This window comes from Oncorhynchus mykiss, chromosome 2 (genome assembly GCF_057628025.1).
Source record: "Oncorhynchus mykiss isolate SJ-2025 chromosome 2, ASM5762802v1, whole genome shotgun sequence".
In the NCBI taxonomy this organism is placed as follows: Eukaryota; Metazoa; Chordata; class Actinopteri; order Salmoniformes; family Salmonidae; genus Oncorhynchus; species Oncorhynchus mykiss.
In genome coordinates, this window is record NC_143023.1 from 38,658,540 (window position 1) to 38,681,248 (window position 22,709).

Sequence of the window (22,709 nt, forward strand, 5' to 3'; positions counted from 1 at the left end):
AGGCCAGAGATTGTAGGTTTTAAATTGGTTTTCAGTAGCAAACCACGCCCATTTTAGACGTCGTAGTTGCAATCAGCCAATCTCTGTTGGGAAGGCGGAGGTACCAACTTCACTGATTGGCTGGTTTGAAAATAGCTAAATACATTATTTTCGCAATTTAAATCCTCATGTTTTGCTGCGAAAAAGTGGAAGGACACTCAGTCACTTCAAGCGAAACGTGCAAGGTAAGTAAGTCATTGTTTGCTGAAAGGTACTTTATTACCTAGCAGATTCATTTGAATCACATAGAAATAATCGAAGAGCAAGAACCATGTTTTGCAGCTAGCTTTAATATAACATTGTTAACTGAGTTTAGCCACCCGAAGGCTTTAGTTTAGCTAAGGTGACTTGTTAGATTGTGTCGGCAAACTTGCTCAATCTAACTTTTTACCAACCTATCCACAATAATTGTAAATGGACTAAATTTGTATTTTTTTTTTTTTATATCTGTCTTGAAAAATAAAAACGCGTTTTTAGCTAAGTTAGCTAGAAAGAAGACAATGAATGGCACAACAGACTCGCTTTAACTTTAATGTAAACTTTTGTCTAACTTCTGTCTCAGGACATTAGCCATCTATCGTCATGGGATCCAGCGAGAGCAAGGTTGCTGTGGCCTCAACGCCCAAACATGACCCCAGCCATCGGATCAAACACGACCGTCTCTCTCAGCTTGTCGACCCACGGTCTCCATCTGTAGCCATTGACCGCACACCCATTCAGGTAACGTTAACTGAAAAGGGACAGCATTTGAAAATGGTTTATTTACTCTTAACTCATGCATTTGAATTCAATTAGAATACTCCTATCATGTGTAATTGTTCTGTTTACTGTGTCTGTAAATTACTGTCTGTTCTGGCTGTATATTTTGTCTATAAACTGCCAGCACCATTTCACCAAGTCTAGTTCTGGGTAAGTGTATTTTACGAATATAGCCCCACAGTGGTGTTATAATACCCATAAAACGAGGGAAATAGTTCCAATCGTTATACCATCATTAATTTTTAGAAACCATTCAAATTAAGGTCTGTGTTTAACGTAGGCTTACCCCGGGGGGATGTTTTTGATGACCTCGCAATCTCTCTCTAGGCTCAGGTGTAAATTCTAATTATTTAACACCCCCCCCCCCCCCCCCCAAAAAAAAATACTAATTTGACTACCATAAAGAAATGCAAATGCCTGGATTATCTGTAATAGGGTAGCCTAGTGGTTAGAGCGTTGGGCTAGTAATCAAGGTTGCAAGTTTGAATCCCTGAGCTGACAAGGTACAAATCTGTCATTCTGCCCCTGAACAAGGCAGTTAACCCACGGTTCCTAGGCCGTCATTGAAAATAAGAGTTTGGTCTTAACTGACTAGCCTAGTTTAATAAAAAAAAGTGCTGAATCTAGGCAAAGTTAATCCAGAAATGATTTCCTATCTAATTTAGTTATGTAATAGCAAATTAACAAATTGGCAATATTTCTTTAAAGGGACAATTCTGTGAAGTGTCTTGTGCAAGTTTTACATTTACAATACCTATTAGCAAAGGTGTCAGCTAGATGCCTTGTAGGGATTTGTAGTTTTGCATGATGTCCACTTTGATCCTAATTAGCATTTTAAAATCTGAGTAAATAGAGCTGACTATTGATAAACTTCCTTATGCGAGAGTTACATTGTTTTCAAAATGTCACTCGGGTAAGCTTACACGAAGCACAGCCCTAATTTTTAAAGTGCTTCTAATATCCTCTAATATCCTGGGTATTATGACACCACCACTGTGGGGCTCTATATAAAAGTGATTTCTGATTCACTTCCTGAATTGATTGTACATCAAATACACTCCCCCCCCCCCCCCCCCCCCCCCCAATCTGTGCCAACATTACTAGATTGAACACTAAGATTACTAGAGACGATAGGGCAGAGATACTTTCTCATTCCAAAGTCATGGGCATTAATATGGTGTTGGTGCTGCTTTAACAGCCTCCAGTCTTCTGGGAAGGCTTTTCACTAGCTGTTGGAATATTGCTGCGGTACTTGGTTCCATTCAGCCACAAGAGCTAGTGAGGTCTGGCACTGATCTTAGGTGATTTAAGCCTGTCTCACAGTTGGCATTCCAATTAATCCCAAAAGGTTTCAATGGGGTTGAGCTCAAGACTCTGAAGGCCAGTCAAGTTCTTCCACACCGGTCTCAACAAACCACTTCTCTATGGACTTTGCTTTGTGCATGTGGGCATTTGTATTTATTAGGGATCCCCGTTAGCTGCTGCCAAAGCAGCATCTACTTTTCCTAGATTTCAAACACATTAAGGCACGAAACAGTACATCATATAACATTATTACACCACAACATATCCACAATACAAATGGTGTAATTCCACTATACAACAATATTGCAATGTACGTGTGTGTAGAGTGTGCATGCTTGTTTGTGTGTCTGTACCTTTTGTGTGCGTCTCTTCACAATACCCGCTGTTCCATAAAGTATATATTTTTGCCTGTTTAATTTTTTTTTGATTCTGCTGTTTGCATCGGTTACCTGATGTGGAATAGTTCCATGTAGTCATGGGGCTATGTAGTACTGTGCGCCTACCCATGGTCTGTTCTGGACTTGGGGATTGTGAAGAGATATTTTCTGGGGTATACATTGGTATCCGAGCTAGTAGTTTAAACAGACCGCTCGGTGCATTCAGCTTGTCAACACTTCTTACAAAAACAAGTGGTGATAAAGTCAATCTCTCCTCCACTTTGTACAATGAAAGATTGACATGTATTTTATCAATGTTAGCTCCCCATGTACTTTTAAGGGATGGCCATGCTGCCCTGTTCTGAGCCAATTGTCATTTTCCAAGGTCCCTCTGTGGCACCTGACCACACGACTAGATAGTAGTCCTGGTGCGAATACTTGGGCCTGTAGGACCTGCCTTGTTGATAGTGTTAAGAAGTCAGAGCTTTATTATGGTGTTTCTCCCCGTCTTAGCTACTGTTGTATCAATAGGTTTTGACTATGACAGTTTACAATCCAGAGTTACTCCAAGCAGTTTAGTCACCTCAACTTGCTCAATTTCCACATTATTCAGTACAAGATTTAGTTGAGGTTTAGTGAAATTTGTCCCAAATGTAATGCTGTTAGTTTTTTAAATATTTAGAACTTATTTCACCCTTGCCACCCATTCTGAAACTGTTAAGTGTTAGTCATTTCAGTAGCTGAAGTGTATAGTGTTGAGTCATCTGCATACATGGACACATTGTCTGAAGCCAGTGGCATGTCGTTAGTGAAGGGGGACGACGACTAAGGGGCCTAGACAGCTGCCCTGGGGAATTCCTGATTATGTTGGAGAGGCTTCAATTAAACAACACACTCAGTGTTCTGTTAGAGTTACTTGTCTATCTACAATATATAGCAGGGGGTGTAAAGCCATAACACATCCTTTTTTCCATCTGCAATCTGGGTTGGTAACAAGCTGATTGGTCAGCTATTTGAGCCAGTAAAGGGGGTTACTATTCTTGGGTAGTGGAATTACTTTTTCTTCCCTCCAGGCCTGAGGGCAATCACTTTCTAGTAGGATTTAAATTGAAGATATAGAAAAAATGAGTGGCAATATCGTCAGCTATTAACCTCAGTAATTTTCCATTGAAGTTGTCAGACCTTGGTGGCTTGCCATTGTTAGACAATTTTCACTTCCACACTCACTTTAGTACAGCGCTTGTCTTTTGTAATTTAGTCAGATGTAGTGAGTGTTTGTTGCTGGCATGGCATGCCTAACTTTGCTAATCTTGCCAATGAAAAAATCATTAATGGAGTTGGCAATTTCAGTGGAGACATGCAGTGGTTGCTGATATTGCCAACAGGCAAACTGCCTCTGCATACATTTTTTTTTATCTTAGTCCTGAAATAAGTTTATTTAAATAAAAATAAAATCAATTTTCGGGATTTCAGAGTTATCCTTCCTGATGTCGTTTCACCCCACATGGATTACGATAGCTTCAGCTCCCGGCATCTGTAGGAAGCAGACTTGTAATGTCTTGTGCTATCCTGGAGCACCAGTACAAGGTTTTTGCTGCGGGAACCAAGATGTTTCTTACAATAGATCTGCCGGTGACGACAGCTGGTGCAATGGCTGTGGAGGTTTGGCTGTTCTTTTGCCTCGAGTGGTTTCTTAAACCCCCTCGGGTACCGAACGGCAGTGGGGTACGATGGACCCGAGCCAGCTGTAGTATCCATCGTAGATGATGAATGGGCTGATCTCAGGCAGACTCACTGTCTGAGGGTGGTAGCGCTGATCTGAGACCGAGGTAGAAGCCACTGGAGTGTAAGACGGAACAGAGGGCGACGGCGCAGGTACCCCCGGATCCGATCTCTAATCGGAAGATGGTGCCGGAACCTCTGGCTCCAGGACGTTGAAGCCGTTTCTGGTCTGGGTTTAACGGGAATGGACCTTTCCCAAACTGTTGCCACAAAGTTGGAAGCACAGAATTGTCTAGAATGTCATTGTATGCTGTAGTGTTCGTTGGAACTAAGGGGCCTTAGCCCGAACCATGAAAACAGCCTCGGACCATTTTGTCCTTCACCAAACTCTAGTTTGCACTATGCATTGGGGCCGGTAGCGTTCTCCTGGCATCCGCCAAACACAGATTCGTAAATCGGACTGCCAGATAGTACCAGATTAATCACATTTTACCATGTGTGTATGTAATGTCTGTCCCAGTCAAACGTTTGGACAAACCTACTCATTCCAGGATTATTCTTAATTTTTTACTATATTCTACATTGTAGAATAATAGTGAAGACAACTGTGAAAAAAACACATGGAATCATGTAGTAACCCAAAAAATATATTTGAGATTCTTCAAAGTAGCCACCCTTTGCCTTGACAGCTTTGTGCGTGCATGCATGCATACAACAAGAATGTATTCATCTTTCAGGTGGGTGGAACCGTCTCCTGTGTCCCAGTTGTGGAGAGTGTATGCTCCATTCTAGCCAGCGACCCTCGGTCACCCTCAGTCGGTGTCACCCGCACCCCAATGAAGGACTCCATGAGCGGTAAATATCTTAACCAAGTGGCAAAGCTATCCAGTCAAGCACTGGAAGGCCGTGAACATCTGTGCCTCACATACTCCCTTTAAAAAAATCTTAGCTTGAAAAACTAGCCTGTGATAGTATTGTTTGTCCCTTTTGAGAAACCGTAGCCAGTATAAATTCCTCAATAGTCAGAATTAATCTATGAACTCAATTGTAATACATTTTTGTAATATATGTCAAAACTGTTTCGGATTAGAAGCATGTGCACGCCTTTAGGTCCAGGGGTGGGTAAACTTTTTGGTCTGAGGGGCATACTGGGACATAGTAATTCAACAAAGAACTTGATTGAATGAGCTTGCTGGTCATATATGTAGTTTTCCCAACCCTAATGTAGCAGGCATAGAAGAAACGCCTGAAACTAGACCAATCAACCAATCCAGTAAATGTGGTGGAGTTAAGATGGCATGTTGCCTTGTTAATGTCTGAAGTGGTAGTCTTTCCATTTCCCTTGAAAACCGGAATGTTGTTGGACTCTGCAGAGGCTACCCCCTACCCAAAACTGTGGATGCAGCATTGCCTTTTTGTCAAAGTTGTTATTTTTATTTATTTTTTTCAGTGACAGTTAGCTCCTTCGCCCACCGCCTCAGTATGCTCCTCCACAGTGACTCTGTAGAAAGAGTTGCCCCTGTGCCCTTCAAGTTTCCCAACTTCAATGTGGAGGAAGAGGCCGTGGTAGAGGGAGAGTTAGGCTCCAGTGAGCCCCTTCTCTCCCCTCAGCCATCACAGGTCTCAGGTGACATGATTCAGCCCTCTCCCCAGAGCGTGGCTAGTCATATGCTTCTCATCCAGAGTCCCTTCGTTCTCGTGGGGGAAGCCCAGATAGACGTCGAAGCCGATTTCACTCTGGAGGAAGCCGAAGAGGCCAAGGAGTCTTCACTACACAAGCGCCTGAGTATGAGCTTGATCACCTGCCACGATGGTGTCGCCCCATCGCCGACCTTCGCCGAGGTGCACTACGACAGCCCTGCATCTCCTCTCCCTGAAAATGCTGCTGCTGAACTCCACAAGGAGGAACCTGACCATGCGAAAGCCCTTCCCTCGGTCACCTCTGACCCCGCACAACCTCTGACTCCCATGGCTGAACCATCCATCCCCACCATTACAGAGGTAACTGAAGTCACGGTTGCTACAGAGATTCTTAAAGTGGAGGTCCCAACACCAGTGGAGGAGCCAATGATGCCTGTAACGGTGTCGCCTGTTGTACCATCCACCGCAACCACTGGCCCCAGAGTGAGCCAGCAGCAGCCCCAAGCCACTGGGATCCGCTGCCCCACCTTCGACACCAAGAGCCCCAGTCAAGTGGTGTTCAAGCCCCAGTGGCTAGGGAAGGGCTTCGGGGCCACAGGGGTGAGGGCCAGAGGTAGAGGAGGCAAGGGGGGCTTGTCCTCTTCACCACTCTCCGTCCAGGTTGGAAACAAGAATGCAGCCAATGAGAACAAGGGGCAGTCGGTCAAACAGAAGCAGAGAGGTACGTGGGTGTCTTTGTTGATCATTTTTAGCAGAGTTTCCCTTTTTTCCCCCTTTTATTTTTAACTCTCTCCTCTCCTGTGTGGCAGACAAGGCACTAGTGGCTGAAGGCCGCTCCCCTCTGCAGATGCTCAAGGAGACCAACTCCCCCCGGGAGCAAGCAACACAGGTATTTATCTGGTGTACACTAGGGCTGTGACAGTCATGGAATTTCAGATGATGGTTATTGGTCATCGTTATAATCATTTGAATAGGAGCATTGTGGGAGTCCCCATTCAAGTCAACAATGGTTGGATGCGGCCGTTGTGAGACCGTCACTATCTGGGCAAGCGGTTTTCAAAATGGTCTTTTATTTTAACCAAACCTTAACCACACTGCTTACCTTAAGGCTAGGCACCACAGTTTAATAGGTATTATTTTCTTTCTTTACTCATCAAACTTTACTAGCTGAAACTAAAGTGTGTGGGGGAACTTGTCTGTTGACATTAGACATAACTACAGGGCAAAATGTCAGCGTGTGACCCTATGTAAACATCATCATGCATTTACTTTATGTAAAGCTAATTTCTCACTAATCACATTAGGCTACCGCCCTATGATGCCATAGGCCTATGTTTTCCTGTCACTCTGTTTTTAACTTGGAATACATTTTCTGGAGCAAGGAAATGAATGTTATTTTTATACAGCTAGAAGAACCATCCCCACATTTTATATCAAATGCCACATCTCCCCTGGAGGAAGCGTAAACACTCCTAAATGCATCAAGATCACATTTTATAATGACTGAAGTCTGTGGATTTTTCAGTCCAGTGTTTAGGCACTTGGGGCAAATCAAATAATGTACATGTTGGTTTATTTGAGACGTGAAATAAAAGCCACTGTTGGCTGTCTGGTTGATCGCTGCTACAGTAGTTATCTTCATCTCAACGCGCTGCTGTGGGATACCTCCTCTACCTGTACTGCCTCGATCGGCGGCTCAGAAAATGATTTTCTTTCATTCACTGCTTTTCTCGCATTGGCTAACTGAGATCGCCTATTTTTATTCACATACTGTAGGTATCTTCTTCGATTCTCATTTTGTCTCGTTTTACATTGATTCTTTGCAGGAGATTTTGTTTAGTTCAAATGTCTCAGCACATTTTCAATCGGGTAGCTGGAAAGGCCCTTTTTTAGATGCCAGTAACCAATCGCATGTCAGGAAATTACTAATCTTTCAGAATTACGTCTACAAAGGATATAGCCATGTATGGAATAGCTAACAATGTGCTCCAGAAAACAAGCTTTTGAATCAAATAAAAAATAGTATTTGAAGTTCTACATGAAACATGCTGTCAAGAACAACGTTTATGGTAGGTGTAGTTGACGGCGTTGGGATAAATTATACTCTATTTTTATACTTAGATTTTTGTACATTTTATGGAAGTTGCAAAATCACAATCAGAAAATGTGAAAGATCACACTGTTTGCCTGTGGTGCCTGGCCTTAAGACCAAAAAGCAAAATGTTTTTATTTTTTTAAACCATTTTGACTTTGCCACTGGCACAACTAGTGGGAACCCCATTGCGAGTGTACCCACCAATATGTGCTGTGATTTGTTGAATCAACTGACATAACAAAAAAATATATTCAACTAAATGGTGACATCCGTTAACATAATTAGAATGATCATTCTACATTGCCATGGAAGTTATTGCATCACAATACCAGGCAGCCATTGTGTATTTGCCAATCGGTTCAACAGTCAAATTGCCAGGGTCAGAGGTTGCAAGCCCATTCTCTGTGCTACAAGACCTTGCTTGTTTCAGCAAGGAGCAACAAAGTTTCATGTTGTAAAGAGCCCATGTTACTTCGGAAACTGACTCTACTGCCTGGCAGTCCCGTCTTCAGTCAGATATTAGTTTCAAAATAATACAAATAAATGTTTTTTGAAGAGAAACATATTTTATTTTCATGACTGTTGTCATCCATAACGGTCTGTTATACGGTAATTGTGCCAGCCCTAATGTACACACACTTTTCCCTCAGGGAACTATCTGCACATGTGTTTGCATCGATATCTCACTCTTGCCATCTCATTCTTTCATGTCTGCACACTAAAGCCTAAGGAACAGGATTGCTCTATTTGCTGGGTCAGGGGAAACTGTTTTTAAACCTCTGGTCTAACTGAAAGGTTCTGTCTCTCTCTTCCCTCCCTGCCCATCAGATGAAGCTGAAGATATCCACCCCAGACAGACAGAGGCTGGGTCAGTTGGACCGGAGAGTCCTGACGGTGTCCATGGACAAGGAGAACCGATAGATGACTGTTGCAGAGGAACATGCACAAACACTAACTGGCCAGTGTATAGAATCTTGCCATTTTTCTATCTGTCTAATAACGAGCTTTTTTAAAGTGTACAGTCTCTTTTTAACTGACTTTTTCAAACTGCTAACAAATTATAATGTGTACATTGTTTTTGGAAGTGCCATCGATATGATTTGTCTTTATTTCAAGTGTCTGTATCATTGTATTTGCTATCCTGTCCTTTTATGTAAATAAATTTGCTTTAAATCTATTTTTGTGTTAACTGAATACACCTATAAGGGGAGGTACATGTTTATTAGTTGAAAGGTATGGCTTTACTTAGCGCCTTAAGAAAAGGGCTTGACAAATGTAAATGAATGATTTACCATATGCACAGTCTGTTCTGATGGTATAGAAAGGCTGTCCAACTTGTCACGTGTGTGTGATGCCATTGGAAAGAAACGTAGCCACTTCACATTGAGATATTGTGCTGTACAGAGTCGCTGTTATGTTTCGCTTGCACAACAGGTGGTAAAACAAACCGAGTGTAGCTGCTACTGTCACTTAGATATACACAACCAGGCGAGGTTCCTCCAGTCCTCTGACGAATGTGAAATGTTGTGGTTTTTGTTCAGCTGCCTTTTTTTGTGTCAGTCCACCATACGATCTATCATCCCATCTGTCCAGCCATCGGGAAGTAGGCCAAAAGATTAGACCCCAACTCATGGTAAACATATCCTATTAAACACAGACATGCGTCAACTTTCAGACCCACACTAATGTAGAAATCTGCAAGCTAAAAAAATGTGTTCAAATGTGACTGTAAAAATAAGGAAAAAACCCAGAACTAACAAGGGAATTCTAACCAACACCCAAACATCTGTTCGACACAAATTTTAATGCTTACACATTCATCCTCTGACAAAACATTTTAACTCGCCTCGAATATAAAAGTATGTAACAAACTAGTTATTGTAAACCTACAGTCTTATCAGTGGTCATTTTTTTAAATTTATCTTATCCTGTTATTTCATCCAATTCTCTACCGTTTCCATTTTGGCAACTGCTCTTTTGACATGAATATTTTCCTGCATTTCCTATAACGCTAGAATTCAGTTTTTAACCTTGACAAATCATTCCTTCATTGATACAACAATCCATGCTTTTCTACAAAAGTCCCCCACCCGCCCAACTCTAAACTTGAGTTAGAAGTAGGAAGAGACGAGACTTTCTCATAATCCTCTCAAATCGAATAAGACTTGGCACAATAAAAAATAACCTCTTTAACCCATGGCTTCCTAGTCCCCCCTCTTCAATCTACTAGTTTTTCATGATACCCTTCCTCTATCTCCTCTTAGTCTTTCATTCTCTGTTCTCTAGAGGACTGGCTCAGTTCCATATCTTCAGGAAGCTGTCCCAGGATCCTGTGCAGCATGCCATTCCGTCCGAGGATACTCCGATGCAGCTCACCCTGTTGTCATGACCAGCCAGCACTCCTGAGCCATGAAGAGAATTACATCAGTATAGAATGGATGCAAATATTGTTTGCCTACATTGCATCCACATTCTCTCTCTCTTTCTCCCTTCGTCCCACTCGCATTCTCCTTTCTCTTCTCACCATCCCCTCTACTTACCCATACTGTCTCCCTCTCTTTCTGCCTCCAGTCACCCTCTCTCTCCCCCTGCGTACTCACCCTCTCCTCTCTCTCCCCCTGCGTACTCACCCACTCTCTCTCTCTTTATCTCCCTTTCTCTCTCCCTCCGTACTCACCCACTCTCTCGGCTTTAAGCATGTCCCAGATGTTGACGTTGAAGTCATCGTATCCGGCCAGGAGAAGTCGGCCGGAGAGGGACGCGGCGAGGGAGGTCACCCCACACATGATGCCCGAGTCCTGGTAGGTGATGAGCTCCTGGTCTGCCCTCAGGTCGTACAGCTTACAGGTGGCATCGTCTGAGCCCGTTATAACCGCATTACCATTGGGAAAGAACTGGACAGAGTGGAGAGGTCAGAGGTTGGAGGTCAAAGGAGTGGTCTCTCTGGTGGTCTGGAGAGCTACAGGGCGGGTGTAGGCTTTTGTTCACCTCATTAAACGAATCAACTGTTTGAGCAAACAGTTGCATCAAATTCATTTTTTAAGTTAAAATTATATTCCTTAAATTTGTAAAAACGTAGAAGTCTTTCTCCACGTGAACTGCTGGGTGCAATGCATCTGACTATCAGAATACTAAACTATCAATAAACAAATAAATGCTGGGGTTGCTCACCCCGATGGCGTTGATGTCACTCTCGTGGCCGCTGAACGTCTGTCTGCAGGTGGCTTCCCTGATGTCCCACAGTTTGGCTGTGAAGTCACACGCCCCCGAGATGAACATCTTGAAGTCGGGGGACACGGCCAGGGACATGCAGTCACCCAAGTGGCCCGCGAAGATGGTCTTCTCTGTCCCTGTCTCAATGTCCCATAGAATACTATAAAGTTTGGACGGAATAGGAGGAGAGGATGGATATAGAGGTGGGCAAAGAAGACGGCAGGGGCATGGCCAAAGAAGAGAGAATTTAAAAAATATATATAATTTAACTAGGCAAGTCAGTTAAGAACAAATTCTTATTTACAATGATGGCCTAGGAACAGTGGGTTAACTGCCTTGTTCAAATGTTTACCTTGTCAGCTCGAGGATTCGATCTAGCAACCTTTTTGGTTACTGGCCCAGCGCTCTAACCACTAGGCTACCTGCCGCCCCAATGTTTAGGACACCATTGCAGAAAAGTAATAGATAAGACTATGCAGATCAAATGAAGGGTACAGTACAAGCCATAGAATTAGAATGATATGGTAACATTAACAGATTGGACTGATCTCTGGTCAGTCATTGTAACCCCTTATTGCACACAAGACTCATAGAGACTCCCATCTCTATGATCTTACCAAGTGCAGTCGCCAGAGCTGGTGATGATCTCACTGTCGTTAAGGAAACGACAGCAGGACAGGTAACCTGGGCAATAAGAGAACACCATCAGATAAACACAAGCATGAGAGATTGCTGTATTGGATAGACTATATAAATACTACCTCGTATGTTCTTAGGTTGAGTTTGATCGAAATGACTCATTGTTAAACGTGTTGCCAGTAATGCTGTCTTAATGAGTGCGGTACCTGTGTGCGCGGCCAGCTCACGCATGACCTTGACGTTGCCGTCCTTGCCCTTGAGGTTGTAGATGGAGCACATGTTGTCGAGACCGCCACACGCCACCATGTTCCCTGAGGGCGCGTAGGCACACGTCATCACCCACGAGGACTTCAGAGGGATTGCGTTCACCTGAGCGGAGAAGCACAGTGATTCCTCACGGGGACCAGTGTGTATGTGTGTGAACGCGCATATGTCAATGTGAGCACTTGATATTACGGTATATGGTTGATATTACAGGATATGGTTGACATTACAGTATATTGTCATGACATGCCATATTCAAGCAAAAACACTGTCCCATGACCGAAACTCCCCAGACTGTAAACTCAGCCGCAGTCCTCCATACCTTGTTGGTGGTCAGGGTGTCCCACACTATCAGCTTTCCATCTTGAGAGGCACTGACACACAACCTGGTAGAGAGAACAAGTCAGGAGTAGAGCGACAGAAACAGACAGCGGGAGAGAGAGAGACAGCGTACAGTAAAAGATGCAGCAGCTCAAGGTAAATAGACAGACAGATCGATAATAGATACAGAGACTATTCTGTCTCAATGGCAACATGTCTTCACTATGACTGATCTAAAAAGCCATGACATGGTAACTGACTAATGTTTCCAGGTGTTTCCCGGGACAAATGATGATGGGGATGATGATGCTGGTGATGATGATATAGTGTGCTATGTAGTTATGTCGAGCCACTATGGAGGAGTGTGTGTGAATATGTTGTCTGTTCAGTGTTCACAGTTGCCAAATGAGTTCCCCTTTTGAGGGACAATAAAGTTGTATTGTATTGTGTTAAGACCGAGAGAGGCATTGTAACAGAACCTCTAAGCACAGCACTGGTTAAGTTAGTAAAAGCTGTCTTTTAGACCCACTAAATGTAGGACACCCCAAGTATTGTAAACCCAGGAGAAGCTAATAAGCTTACTAACTTGCTACAACTGAGAAAGAGAAGAGATAAGATGAAATGAGAATATAGGGAGAGGTAAGAAGGAGAGGAGGACAACATGAAGGGTAAAAGGTTGGTTAGTGCACATTCAAGTTGTAGTATCAGCAATAATTAATTGATTCAGGGGTAATGTTGGTTTAAAGTGTTGCCAGACAGTCAGTTAGTGTTTCCTGGCTCCACTAATTCATCCAATTAAAACAAGGGATGGAATTGCCACACCAATCCAATTAACCAATAAACGCAGAGCACCACGTGACGCCTGTTTTAAACTATGGCAGTATTTGTAACAACAATATGTTTGAATGAACGGATGAGCAGATTAATATATATATTGCTATAATGGCTAATGATAGAGCTAACATAAATTATTGAGCGATTGAATGAATACTTAAATGAATACTTGAACGACTCGACAAGAAATCCCCAGGAAAAGAGTGCAGGCTACAAGTCTGTGAAGGGTCATTGTCCACTTTGAGCTAGTGGTCCAGTTTGTGTGTGTATGCATGCCTGTGTGTACGTTTTGTGTGCCTGTTTGTGTGGGTGTATGTGTGTTTACTTGGTGTCAGTGCCCCAGTGCATGGCATAGATCTTGGCCAGGTGACCCCTCAGCGTCTTCCTGGTCTTCAGCTGGACACGCCCCACCAGCGTCGTCCCAGCAACCGCCTCCTGCAGGGTGGTGTCCTGCACTACCTTTCGGGCCTCCTGTAGAGTGATGGTTGTGTATGGTCATGTTATGGTTATAATAACTATGGTCCACTTAAATATGGCTAAAACCACTGTCATAACTATTGTAATGTTCAAGGTGTGCTGCTGCAACCTGGTCTCAGAAGAAAACGTATTGCATTTTACAAAACTGCTGTTTACACCTTCTCCTCCTGCCTTTGGACGAACAGAGCGGTCAGGGGTGGGGATGTATGGTCATAGCGGTTGTCATAGATATGACTGTGGTGCTATGAACACCTATACGGAGAAGGACAGTGATTCCTCTCTGGACCGTAAGGAGAATCAGAACAGTTAGGATGTTATATTATTGTATTATAATCTCTTTTAGCCCAAGGGATAGTTTTCCAAGAGTCCTTAAGAAATGTTTTTAAAAAAACATGTAGAAATTAGAAAAACAACAAAAGCTGAAATTAAAGCACAAAAACAAAGTTTCACATTCCTATTACCTAGACATATTATGAGTAACACCCCCCCCAGCCCCTCCCCCCTCCTTCCCCCTACCCACATACCTCATGTCCACATATGAATTTAAATACAACATAACATATTACTGGAACTTCATAGACCCACTCTAGTCATTCAATACATTTTATGAATTCATCTCTTCAAACAACTATTTGGCAAGTTTTTAAAACTTTTTGTCAAGAAGTTCCAGGACTTCACTGCCCTGAGGTAAAATCTCTTTTGCCCAGTTCTAATTAGGGTTTTTGTGGTCTATACGTGGCCTTTGATGGTCTATAGGATGATGATTCTTGCTCAGTTTATGGTTGATGATCTTGGTAAAATGTTCAGCAAAATGCAAATAGTTTAATAAAGTACTAGCATATGAGATCCAAGGAACACAGACAGGCGTTCTATTCACACTAGTGATTGATTATTGCCTAGCGGTTAGAAAGGAGACAGCATCCGGAGGGCTGCCAGTTCGAATCCTGTGTCTGACGGTAAGAAAATGGGCGGGAAGTGAGCTGGCAAATAGAGGGTTGCTGGTATCAAATCCTAAATGACATTGCCTGCCGTGGTGCTCTTGGGCAAGGAACTTAGCCCCCCACAACAACAGCTCCCCGGGCGCCCAGTGTGGCAGCGCCCGCAACTCTCCAAAACCTGTATATGTACTGTATGTGTGTGTACTGTGTGTGTGTCTTTGGGAGGGGTTGACTTAAAAGCGGAAGTCAAAATTTGGTTGGATGCTGTGTGCATTTGATCAATAATGTGATCTTAATTATTGGTTGATAACTGACAGTGATCTGATCTTTGAGGTTGTCCGCCTCCTTTCGCAGCTCCTCCATTTCGCCCATGGCAACGGTTGGTAGGCGTTGTCACCGATGGAGACAGGAAGTGAAATCAGGTGAGCAGACGTAATCCTGGGGAAGAGAGAGGGAAAAAAATGGAAAATGGTATTTGATCAGTTAATTGTCCATTCTTCTCACTGTAATGTCAATGTCTTGTACCTGTACACAGCAACACATGATATATATATATATATGCATGTTACCAGCTTTTTAGATCAAGGTCTACCCTTTTCTTTGTTGTTTAGCTACTGTTTTGCAATTCAAACCTCCCTCAACTGCTTTGCAATCCCTCACAGACACACACACACATACACACACACACACACATACACACACACACACACTAATACCCATACACTCACAAACCCACACCCATAGTCAAACAAGCTCACTTGCACAGATATGCATATGCACGCACACACACACACACACACACATACAAGCGTGCAACTACATGAACTATATGACACATACGGCATATACATGAACACACTTTCCCACCCTGATTGTAAACTCAAACCTGCATGGTGTGTCATCTTAATGCTCACACTTTTCTTGTTTGACATCTCTCCTCATCCTCATGCTTATACTAGCTAAGCGAACACAGTATTTACTCTGCCCTTTTCTATCTCAATACACTTTAGTGCCATAGACTTTGAAAGCTTTCCAATCTTACGTCAGCCCGGAAAGCACTTGTGTTTTTTTGATTCCAGTGATATCACTTCACAGCGCTCTAATGATGCAGTTAATCATGTCGACTGAATCAATGAGGACTGAGTAGTTTTTTCACAGACCAAAATATTCTAAGTTTAGGCCTACTATACAGTAAAGACAAAAAGTCAGAATCAACTTTCTCAAGTATCTCTGTCACATTATCAAATAAGGAACTTTTAAACTGGCAATGGTATCAGACTATTCTCTATGAAATCAGAAGATAACCCTTACTTTAAAACACTCTAAACATGATAATCACATAACATAACATTTAATGTAACATCCACACATCTAATAACATGTTTTCATAATATTTGTGACAGATTGAATTATTTGGATCGTACTCTTTCTTACCTTGAAAACTACCAGGAGAAGAATAGCCTTATATCCCTGGCTTTGATGTGTTTCTGTTTCTTTGCTTCAATCTCTCTCTCTCTATTTGTCTAAAGTGTCTCTGTCAAATCTCATTACCAAATTAATTTGCCTCTCATTTGTTTGAGGAGAAAGGTAGAGGGAGAGAGAAGAGGCAGTGACTCAGAGAGTGAAAGATATTCCCTTTCTGTTGTTCCTTGCTGTTCCTATCTGTCTAGTACTGTAGGGCACATGCATGTATGAAAACACTGTAAATTGTAAGTCTAAATATAGAAATGCCTAAAACAATTAACCCTAAGGCGATTGCATCCATCTGATGTTAGCTGCGCTCATAGGTGTCCTGCTCCCTCACCTAAAGGGAGTAGTATCCACAATGGTCACCTTATCTAGCCTTCATCTGATTTAGGCCATATATTTGGTTCCCTGAGAAAATTAAATTTATAAATAGTACTAACCCAATAAAACGGGACCGTTTTTTAAAAAGTGTTTCAACTGTGCTATTGCCCTTTTGCCATCCTGTCCCTGAGACCCTGGCCTGCCATTGTTGCATGTGATTAAATGCCTGCTAGAGGTTGTCGCAGAGTGGAGTGCATTAACACAGAGAGAGAGGGGGGTGGGAGAAAGAGAGAGAGAGAATGGGGGTGGGGCTGTGTGTAGAGGCGACGCATGAGAGAGTGAGTTTAAATCCTAGTGGCTGAGATTTTAAAGGAAGCCTTTTGAATCAAATCTGCTCTCATCCGATTACTGACTGCTCTTTGCATCTGGATAAGAGGTGGAGAGAGAGAGGGGCGTGATGGAGAGATGAGAGAGGGAGGGGCAAACTGGTGGTGGTGGATAAGAGGGAGGGAGAAGGGAGAGAATGGGGTGGTTAAAATCTAGGATAGGGTGAGAGAGGTGATTTCTGTATTAAATGGGCAATGAACTAGAGCTAGTGACTGTAGGGATGTGTAAGTCGATCTTGTTTTCTTCCTGTAAATGTTTCACCTTTTCACTATTGACACGCCATTAGTATTGTGTCACATACTATTAGGCAGATTGAAAAACGGTGACCGGTGGCCATCCCTTAGTGAGAATTTAGCACTAAAATAGGCTTTTCTGAGAATGGGACTGAAGAACTGTTTCCAATTTGTAGCAAGACACTTCAGTTTTGATTTGAATGACAACACCTTGAACTGTGTTTCCATGCTATGAAAGGGTCTAACACAAAGTACCAAGTTTCAGCACCTATGCCAGCTAGACACCCACAACACTAGTGATACCACTGGCAGAGAATCAAATGTATTCCAAAATGGATGTATCAGAGAGAACACTTTAAAATGCTCTTAATAAAAACACTTAAACAAATGATGTGATCATTCAAATGGACTGCGTTAGCCCAATTCGGATTTTGTTTTCCCACTAATTGGTCTTTTGCCCAATCACATCAGCCCTGAAAAACATTTGAGGTGAAAAGGTCTGATGTGATTGGTCAAGACCAATTAGTGGAAAAAATATGAGAATTAAGCTGCATGTGTAAACGGTCTGTCAATGGGGAAGATACAATTAATGTTTTCCTTTAAGATTATCTGTAAGCAGAGTAGGGCATTAGTAGTGCAATAGCAATATTACATGCCTTATAATATATACATCATATGCAAATCCTCGTTATGATGAAATGTAAAACATTCAATAAATATATCCAATCCAAGTTAATGTTCTTTTTCCATGTAATCTCAAAGGAATTGACCATGCTTCCATACTTCTTAAATTAAATTCCCTTCCATGTTGTAGAGAGAAAATTAATCGATTTTTACAGTATTGATGAACTGTTTGTTCTTTGTCGCCATTAAACGGCACCCTCGTCAGAGTGCTATCAAATGAAATGGATACTTATCCCACAGACCCCACTCACTTTGATTATATGAGAAAATCAGGACACACTCAATCCAGAACTAAAAGTACTTCTACACTCCCCCAAACTAATCTGGCGGCAGCAGGCAGCTGGTAGCCTAGCGGGTAGCCCTTTCCTACAGTCAATTACCAAAAGCGCCCTCTTTGGCCTCATGGGTGGAATGTTATTAATATTTTTCATCATTTCATCATTAATAAAGATTATGTTAAAAAAAAAAACGGATGACAATCCTGTGTTTCTACGTCAAACAGTGCTGCTACGTTTCAGTCTTCTGTGATGTAATATTGGGATGCAAACTCTAAATGTAATACATTTCAACTCTATATCTGACATGGTGCAGGTGTCTTATTTTTTGAAAACCGTGTGTGTGTGAGATGTATGCTTTTGTTTAAGACTACCAAGAATCACTCTGGGTGACCCTGATTTAGCCCACTGCAGTAAAAGGTTAAGAGCATTGGTCCAGTAACCAAAAGGTCACAGGTTTTAATCCCCGAGCCAAATAGGTAAAAAAAAATATGCCGATGTGCCCTTGAGCAAGGCACTTAACCCAAATTGCTCCTGTAAGTTGATCTGGATAAGAGTGTATGCTAAATGACAAAAATGTACAAATCTGTTTTAACCAAGAGCTCCATACAGCACTACTGTGACCAGAGGGTTTCACTTACACATCTATTCACATATCCAATCAAAGACTACAAACAAACAAAAACAACAATTGAGGTGTAAAAGAAAATGATATGTCTGCCCACTCACCAAATAAGGAAGTTCTCCAGTGGGTTTCTTAACCTGTTCTCACTTTTCAGGGTCCCTCTGTTTGGTTGTCATATGTTTACCCCTCTTCTGTTACTAGACTTTCAGTTTTTTTATTCAGTTTTCCTGTCACACACAGAATGGATATTCCACCCTCTTGCTCTCTCTGTCTCTCTCTATATCTCTCTCTCACACACTCTCTCTCCTGTGAGGAACAGATGAGGATTGGAGCGGATGAAGAGAGATCAGGGATGAAGGGATAAATCCAGCGATGGACAGAGAGAGAGAGAGGGTGAGGGGGGTGAGAGAGGGAGAAAGAGAGAGACAAAGAGAGAGAGAGAGAAAAAGAGAGGGAGGGAGAGACAGAGACAGAGAGAGAGTGAGAGGGAAAGAGAAACAGAGAGAGAGCGAGAAGGAGAAACAGAGAGAGAGAGAGAGAGTGGGAGACATAGCGAGAGAGAAAGGGAGTGAGAGAGAGAGAGGCGAGCAAAGCACACCAAACAACGTGGGCAAACGTGTCATGGGGTCAAAAGACAGGAACCGGTCCTGCGTTAATAAAAAAAATGAAGTAAAAAATGCACTCCTGGCCATGGTTTTTTATGGTGTGGTATGAAAGCATGTGACTGGCAGGGGGCTTCAGTGTTTTGTAAACTTGACAAAAGTATAATATAAGAAAAGCCAGCAGCACAGACAGGGACATGGGGACCAGACGAGGGGACAGTGGTGACGTTGTTAACTCACGCGCACACATCTCAGGCCACCAGGGAGAGAGGATCCTCTAGTACACCTGCATGAATGAACCTCTAAGGCCAGCACCTCAACCTGCCTAACAATGACCTGATGAAGATACCCATGTGGCTTTGTAGCAAATGTAAGAATAGAGTAGATTCTATTGTCCTCTGAGAAGGACATTCTCTTTCTCAGGCTCGTACCGTGGTTCATAGGTGTGGTCCATAATACTGTATTTACGGCACTTTTATATGTGGCACTTTTCATTGTATTGATGAGCTACATTATACTGTACAATATGCATCCAAAAGGCAATGTGCTAAAAGTGAGACACAGTAAAAAGGAGAGATACAGAAAGTGTCCAGGGAGTGAGAGAGAGAGTGAGAGGAAACAAACAGCGAGTAAGCGAGACAGGCAGAGTTTCACTACATTGCCCTTTTGACTTTCTGAACTTATCTTCACGCTGCTGACTCAGTAGCCTAAGATTGTTAGCGTTTGCTTAGCAAAAAGGTTATTCCGTTCAACAAAACAATACCTTATCTCTGGTGAAATAATCATAGGTTAGTGGATAGTTAGTTGAACACTTTTTTTTGATAGTTAGTATTAACCCAGTACTTCCACCCTCTCTCGCATGGTCAAATAGGAACAGGACTTGATTGAGCGAACAGACGCTCCCCTTTTTCTGACAGCGCTGACGCTGGATTCAGGAGATAGAAAGAGAGTAGGGGAGCAAGAGTTATGGCGGGGAATGTGAGCGAACCAGCGTGGGGCAGAGAATTATAATCTGTTAAGCTTTGTGTGGGTCGTCTCTATTGGTCTCGCACATTCAACTATGTTACACGCGTCAGCGGTGAGCCTGCAGAGCAGCTTTTGGCTGCAGCTGGGATGTGACAGCCAGGAAAGAGCACTGAGCCTTCTGTTGCTTTGTGATGCTATACAGCATAATAATAATACTACAGCCATTAGCAGCCCCCACTGTCTCTCTGTCCCAGTCTTAAACAAAGGGAAGGGGAGGATGGGGTTAAATGTCATATCGCACAGCCAGAGGAATCCGCCATCGACAAACAACCTGGGAAGACACTGAAGTGAAAGCCTACCTAATACTAAACAACCCTGTCTCGGTCAATTGTTGCGATACTTTTATCAGCCTGTCTTTGTCACCTTCAACCTATGTGCTTCTACAGTGTGACGGCACTAACCTACAAGCGTGCAACTACATGAACTAGTTAATATGACAGGATCACTCGACTTGACACTATACAAGTATCAAAAAGGGTATATTTAAACCGGCCTTACAGGAGCTAATGTTTGCTTAAATCTTAGTAGGACATACTGAAAAGGATATATGGATATTGACATGTATATACACTAAGTGTACAAAACATTAAGAACACCTTCCTAATATTCATAAAAAAGCCTCAATTCGTCAGGGCGTGGACTCTACAAGGTGCCCGGAAGCGTTCCCCAGGGATGCTGGCCCATGTTGACTCCAATGCTTCCCACAGTTGTGTCAAGTTGGCTGGATGTCCTCCTGGTGGACCATTTTAATACACACAGGAAAGTGTTGAGCGTGAAAAACCCAGCACCGTTGCAGTTCTTCACACAAACCGGTGCGCCTGGCACCTACTACCTTGCCCCGTTCAAAGGCATTTAAATATGTTGTCTTGCCCATTCACCCTCTGAATGGCACACATACACAATCCACGTCTCAATTGTCTGAAGGCGTAAAAATCCTTCTTTATCCTGTCTCCTCCCCTTCATCGGCACTGATTGAAGTGCATTTAACGATCGACATCAATAAGGGATCATAGCTTTCACCTGGATTCACCTGGTCAGCCTGTGTCATGGAAAGAGGTTTTGTACACTTAAGTGTATATACTGTATATAATATGGATGTGTATCCTTAGTCAATTAGAGGAAACACCATATAGATACATCATTTGACACTAGATAGTGGGGTGCTTGAGATGCACGACATGGATGTACGCCTGCTCAAACACAGATTAACTGGGCCTTTAAGGGAAACAGCAGCTGGAGAGGGTAGCCTAAGGGATGGAAGCGGTTAAAACCAGGAGTCCATTAACAGGCCAGTCGACCCAATTCTGCAGCACTCGCGGATTATGACGCGGGGGGGTGAGAGAGTTAATATGGGTGGTAAACAGTGCTTGACTGACCGTGACTCAGTAATGCGAGGAGGGGGAGAAGGGTGGGAGATATAAATTGGGGAGTGTTTTAATGAGAGAGAAGATGTGAGTGTGTCCGACTGGATGTGAATTATTAAATGATTTCTAGTTGGATTATGATTCCATATTCTAAATGGGAGACGTTTCCTAAGCTTCATAAACAAATGCACTCATTTATGAGGGATTAACGGTAATCTCTCTTTCTATCCTTCCCCCCTTCTGCATACCTCTCTCTGTCTCTTTCTGCCTCTCCCTCGCTCTCCCCCCGTAAGCATCAGTTTTTAATGCATTGCAGGGCTTGGTCTATCTCCCCCTCCCTCTCTGTCTTTCCCTTTCTATGTCAGTGTTTCTGAACTGCAGGGTCTAGTCCCTGAGCAGGTGTGATATCTCTTTCTCCTTATCTGTCTACCTCTCTCCTCCCTTCCCTTCCCTTCCCTTCCCCTCCTCTACCTCTCCTCCATCTGACACTCAAACATTAACCCTCTCTTGGTTTCATGGTCTTAATCTCCACACAGTTAAAGGGCAGCCTGGCACTGAGGTAATCAGTTAATGGACTCTACGAATCCACACCTATCCCCATTATCTCAACCCCAACACTTCTCCCTCAGTCTCTCTCTCTAGTCACATGCAGTTGTTGTTTTATAACCCTTTACACTCGTGGGCATTGGCCTATATGGATAGGGCTAAATTGAAATGTTTCTTCCAGAATAAATATGAAAACCATATACATAACCCTGGTAGCAATTGAAAGGGAACATTGTGTAGATAATGGGGAAATTATTGGACCAAAGGTCAGTACGCAACAGTTCAACTGACACAAGACTGAATCGAAACACTACACTGTGGAGTTTGTGCATTTGACATTTACTGTACTTTTCGCCGCTTTTGTTGACAACGAAATCAGAAAATGATCTAGATACATTCAGTATTATGAAAAGATATTCCTGGAAAATGCTCTCCCAGCTGTGCCGTTGAGGAACTAGAGCAAGCACACTTGTGGTTGTTTGGTTTGGAAAGCAACCCTGCATCACCTGCCATCACAGAATTACTGGTGTTGTTTTTACGCAATCCAAAAACGGT

At 42.8% G+C, this 22,709-nt stretch overlaps 2 protein-coding genes across 3 annotated transcripts; one reads left to right on the forward strand and one right to left on the reverse strand.

Moving 5' to 3' along the window:
* Positions 1–90: 90 nt before the first annotated feature.
* On the forward strand, positions 91–9,115 carry LOC110489418 (uncharacterized). Its single transcript, XM_036947907.2, has 6 exons — positions 91–224; positions 602–759; positions 4,940–5,057; positions 5,653–6,564; positions 6,653–6,732; positions 8,767–9,115. The coding sequence occupies exons 2-6, from the start codon at positions 622–624 to the stop codon at positions 8,857–8,859; spliced, it is 1,341 nt and encodes a 446-aa protein (XP_036803802.2). The 5' UTR covers positions 91–224; positions 602–621; the 3' UTR covers positions 8,860–9,115.
* Positions 8,485–22,655, reverse strand: LOC110489429 (guanine nucleotide-binding protein G(I)/G(S)/G(T) subunit beta-3). 2 transcript variants are annotated; one of them, XM_021562147.3, is made up of 9 exons: positions 18,721–22,655; positions 14,940–15,062; positions 13,535–13,680; positions 12,377–12,440; positions 11,997–12,159; positions 11,769–11,835; positions 11,110–11,311; positions 10,616–10,832; positions 8,485–10,340 (listed from the first exon to the last, which is right to left on the reverse strand). In XM_021562147.3, the coding sequence occupies exons 2-9, from the start codon at positions 14,994–14,996 to the stop codon at positions 10,234–10,236; spliced, it is 1,023 nt and encodes a 340-aa protein (XP_021417822.1). In that variant the 5' UTR covers positions 14,997–15,062; positions 18,721–22,655; the 3' UTR covers positions 8,485–10,233. The 2 variants fall into 2 exon arrangements, with proteins under 2 accessions (XP_021417822.1, XP_090055314.1); XM_090199188.1 differs by lacking the exon at positions 18,721–22,655 and adding an exon at positions 16,059–16,240 and having other exon boundaries at positions 9,724–10,340.
* Positions 22,656–22,709: the final 54 nt, after the last annotated feature.